At 37.0% G+C, this 4,586-nt stretch overlaps 1 protein-coding gene across 2 annotated transcripts in view; it reads right to left on the bottom strand.

Annotated features, from left to right (window-relative positions):
* Positions 1 to 4,586, bottom strand: part of LOC122069340 (serine/threonine protein phosphatase 2A regulatory subunit B''beta-like) — a 31,659-nt gene that overhangs the window by 23,111 nt on the left and 3,962 nt on the right. For both annotated transcript variants that reach the window (XM_042633326.1, XM_042633325.1), the window contains 5 exons: positions 3,398 to 3,640; positions 3,127 to 3,232; positions 2,538 to 2,637; positions 2,030 to 2,135; positions 1,766 to 1,856 (listed from right to left, as the gene is read on the bottom strand). In XM_042633326.1, coding sequence (XP_042489260.1) covers positions 1,766 to 1,856; positions 2,030 to 2,135; positions 2,538 to 2,637; positions 3,127 to 3,232; positions 3,398 to 3,640 — 646 coding nt within the window. The remainder of the gene's footprint in view (positions 1 to 1,765; positions 1,857 to 2,029; positions 2,136 to 2,537; positions 2,638 to 3,126; positions 3,233 to 3,397; positions 3,641 to 4,586) is intronic.

Raw genomic sequence — 4,586 nt, 5'->3', positions numbered from 1 at the left:
AAAAAAAAAAAACATGTTGACAGTGCATTGCCTCAATGTCCCTCAGCTTCAGGGCCTACACTAGCACCATGTTGAGTCGTCCTATTCAAAAACTTTGCCCTCCCAACGACAAGTAAACTCCTATATTTTGTTACTAATGTTTGCGCATTAAACACTTCCACAAAGACCTTCAACACAGATCACAATCATTTTAGTTTATTTGTTAGACAAGGTCAAGGTTTATCCAACGACGTAAAGAAGATACTACTTCTTTCAAGATGCCAAAGTTATATGGTTGAGATCGGTAAAGGATGACTTTTTGGTATGATTATTGGAGCGAACAGAGCATTTGAAAACTTCGTAGTAAATTTCGTTTTTGGTGGTGATGCAGTTGCACGATGGACTTAGGAAAGAAATATCTTTTGATTTGATTTTCTATTGTTTTAGAATTAATTTCTTTTTAAATTAGCTAGCTTCTAATTTTAGAATAGTTTCCATTTTCAAGTAGTTTCCATTAATTGTTTGATTTTTCCTTTATATTAGTCATGTAATAGAGAAGAACTCAGTTTTTGGAATTGATGAATAGAAATTTAGTTGAAAATTTTTTTGGTTTTGAAACCAAGGCTGCCGACCCCTTTATTCTCCCTCTTTGAAATCTTTTAATTCTCTTTTCTGTTATTCCCTTCCCTTTCCTCTTCGACTCCATCATCTTCCTTATCTTTATTTCTGTTTATTACATCTAGCTGCTGCCCTGTTTCTGGCGGTAGTTGCAGTCCCAAACAAGGGCTCGATCTCTACAAATACCCACCAGACCAGTTCAAGATTTTTGGAACTCATTCCTACAAAAGAAACGACTCACCATACACAGATCCAAGACCAAGTTTGGTCTCTACCGGAAGCTCTGACCAAAAGTTCAGATCTGATTCTGTACCTGCGATGGACTGAGTTGCAGAACAAATTAGATCCTTCTGGTGGAGAGTATCACTGCTGGTTGTCACGTGCATCCGATAGGGCTTGAGGTTTCGATCCTTGTCCTAAACTTGCAGATCCAGCAACTCAGTCTTGAGTGAGTTCTCTCCTTTGAAGGTCTACCTTGGGTTATCGTTTTGTGTTCTATCGTGAAGAAGAAGAAGAAAGGTTCTCCTATTGGTTTTAAATAAACAATTGTTGTTCTTACAGATAAGCCCTCTAACTTTAAGTTCTTTATTAATGCACCCCCCTTCTTTACTAGTTTGCAGAATTACCCTTCATTCTTCGGTTTTATTTCTGTTTAACCCCACTACTATTTTTATTTCCAGAAATGATCCTTCTCTTTGGGATTAATTCCTCATAAGTCCTTAGTCAATTATCTCACTCTATAAAGCTCCTAAATTGTACTAGAAATTTACAATATTGCCCCTAGTTTGTCTAGAGTGAACTATTTGATAATTTAGTGGGCCCTAAGCGATCCGATTTCAATCCTTGAAATCCGGATCCGCATCAGGTGGTCATTATGTTGGGCTCACGAAAAATGAAATATTCCGGCACTTCATAGAAATGCCACTCATGGGGCCACATCTAATCAACTACCAGTCAATTTTCAGTGCTGCTTCTTCTTTTCTTTTATTATTATGCTTCTTGGCAACAAATAAAGTTTCAACAACATACCAGATCAGCATCAAGTATAATAACATACCATAATTGCCACTTGGATTCCAATGACAGCATCAAGTAAAATTCAAGGAACATATAATATTACATTAAATTGGCAGTGCATCATAAAACAGCCAACAGTTTAATAACATACCATATCTTTCCTGAAACTCAGGAGTGCTTTGTAAGAATTCCAACCCCGGATGAGTTGCCAAAAGTTCTCCCAGAACAGGTTTGAAATCATCCTACAGCAAAGATGTTGAGATTTAATCAGACATAAAATAAATAATAGTGGAGACAACAACTCAATTTCAAAGTGCTTTAATCATTGACATAGATCATGCTCCATGCTACTCAGGCTTATAAAGAAAAATGAGAAATACAAGTGCATAAGATGTCAGAAAAGCAGCGAACATACCTGAATGAGGTACATATGATCTGGCTGTTTTAAAATTGTAAATATTTGTGTTGCTATATCCATTGTCATCATGTTACTATTAACCCAATAATCAACAAAGGTATCCCTACAGAAATATTTGGGCATGAGAAAAGCTTAATCAGCATTATTAGTAATTTTAAGAAGAATCAATCACTATGTAAATATGTAACAATTTACAATTTTGGAGGTAAGCTCCATGTCTGTCTAGGGTAAATTCACTAAAAAAGAGCAACCCAGTGCACGAGGCTCCTGCTACTGCAGGGTTTGGGAGGGGCAAGTGTATACGCAGCCTTACCCCCCCTTCGCAGAAGAGGATGTTTCCAAGTTTAGAACCTGTGACCAACAGGTTGCAATAGTGCAACTTAACCGTTGTGCCACAGGCTCGCCCACTTCTGGGGTAAATTCATTGGAAATACTAAAATGAAGTCATGTTCATCATCTCATGGACTTCAAACTGACCACTGTAACGATTTCGGGAATTTCATACCTTGTTACAACCCCAGTGCAGTTAGAATCAATCTTTTTGAAAAGAGCAGTGGAGAAAAATGATGGTAGCTTGCAGATTTCTTTCATAACTATTTTAAATTCTGGAACAATAAAGAGAAGCAAACCCCGTTATCAACAAGAGATGAGAAAGTTACAATAATGGAAAATAATTCATTTCATAACGCACTTAACCATACGATAGTGGTTATACATCAGCTATCGAGTAATAGAGAAGTCCTTGGAAGATGCAGAGAGCTATGTCTTATGCAATGAGGGAACATCATTTTACTGGTGTCCCAAAGTTCCAAATCCTTGGCAGATGCTCTAGCTTGAATCAGGTGGAGAGGGAGTTTATAAACAATGGGCAAGAACTAGCATATGATGTGAGGATAATAATGATAATAATGATAATAAAAAGGTTCTGGTGGGGTGGGATATGTATTTCTTGTTTTGTTCTGTATATTTATGTAATTTTCAAAGGATGTAAAGCTTTCTTGGCCATGCAATCAATAAGATTTTGTTACTTTATAAAAAATAACCAAAAGATGGACAAAAGCAGTCATGATAGAGCATAAAAATGTGCAACTCACCATTAACTTGCAGCCCGTTCATGTGACCATAGAAAAATTGATTGATTCTGGACAAAATCTGCTGTTTCAGGTCATTTGGTGGAGGACGGCCATTTTGAAAGTAAAACTGCAGGCAATTTAGGTGTTCTATATAAATATCCATTTTCAAACATCATGATTTGGAAACTTTGTAGATGTAAGCATAGAAGCAACCGATATTGTCAGGAGAAAAATATGGAAGCACTTATCATCAACATATAACAATGTAAAATAATCAGAAGCTAATCATTACTTGAGGAATGACTTCCTTCACTGGTTCACTGAGAACTTTTAGAGGAGAACCTAAAGATGAAGGTCCAACTCTCTGTTTCATAACACGAGGAGAACCAGCAGTACTTCTCGGTGAAAGCGGAGGTGCACTGCCAGCAGGGAACATCGAAGGCAATGAATTGCTTGCAGTGGCATTTGCTGTTGTTGAGTTACCAGGGACATTTATTGAAGCACCTGTCTTTGCATCATCAAGCAAAGACTTTACCTGCATCAAAGTTGCAAGGAAGAGAAATTTGTTATTCAGAAAATTTCCAAACAACAGAATCAACATCCTATCACAACTATAATGGTTCACCTTCATCCAGTAAATTATTAGAAGGGACCATCAAACCATTTTGATGTCCAACCCAATATATGTTTGCCAGCAATCTAAGTTCTTCTACATTATGTTAATATAATATGGAACCCACAAATCCTATTTTCAAGTCCATACCAGGCAAGGTTCTACTGCTATCATCCAAATCCATGCAATATAGACAGGAAGAAACTGAAATGTACATGTAAGAAATGCATAGAAAATAAAACTAGAAAATACGGAATAAAGAGGTGTGAGGAATTACATATGTGGAACAAATTCAACATTTCGGAGGTATAGAACCAATGGAACCAAGAGCCTCTCAACATGTTAATCAACTCAACTCAACCACATACCAACTAAATGGGTTTTGCTACATGGATCCCCTTTCTCCAATCCAACTTTACCTCTTCACCTAGAGTCATTTTAGGCCTGCCCCTCATTCTATCATTTCTTTCCTCACCCCTTCTCCTAGAGTCATTTTAGGCCTACTCGTCTCTCTTTTAGCACCTCCAATCTTAATCATATGAATCCTCCTTAACAGTATCTAGTGCATTCAAAAGGTCTCAGTTGCTCATGTTCATGCCACCTCAAATGACTTTCTACACTTATCATGTATCAGAGGTACTCCGAACCTAGCTCTAACTTGTCAATTATTTCATCTTTTCAAGTTTTATCACTCATCCATCTCAATATCCTCATTTCAGCTACACTAAGATTAGAGAGTAAGGCTGCTTTGGTAACGTTCCAAAAAAACATTTCTGGAGTTTTTCGTTCTATGGGAACGAAAAAACGGAATAAAGCGTTTGGTGCATTTATGGCGTGTTTCATTTTTTTTTTTTATAAAAAGTGAAAA

The sequence above is a fragment of the Macadamia integrifolia genome, unplaced genomic scaffold (genome assembly GCF_013358625.1).
Source record: "Macadamia integrifolia cultivar HAES 741 unplaced genomic scaffold, SCU_Mint_v3 scaffold585, whole genome shotgun sequence".
Taxonomy (NCBI): Eukaryota; Viridiplantae; Streptophyta; class Magnoliopsida; order Proteales; family Proteaceae; genus Macadamia; species Macadamia integrifolia.
Note: the sequence above shows the minus strand (reverse complement) of the source record. Positions and strands in the feature narration are given on the sequence as shown.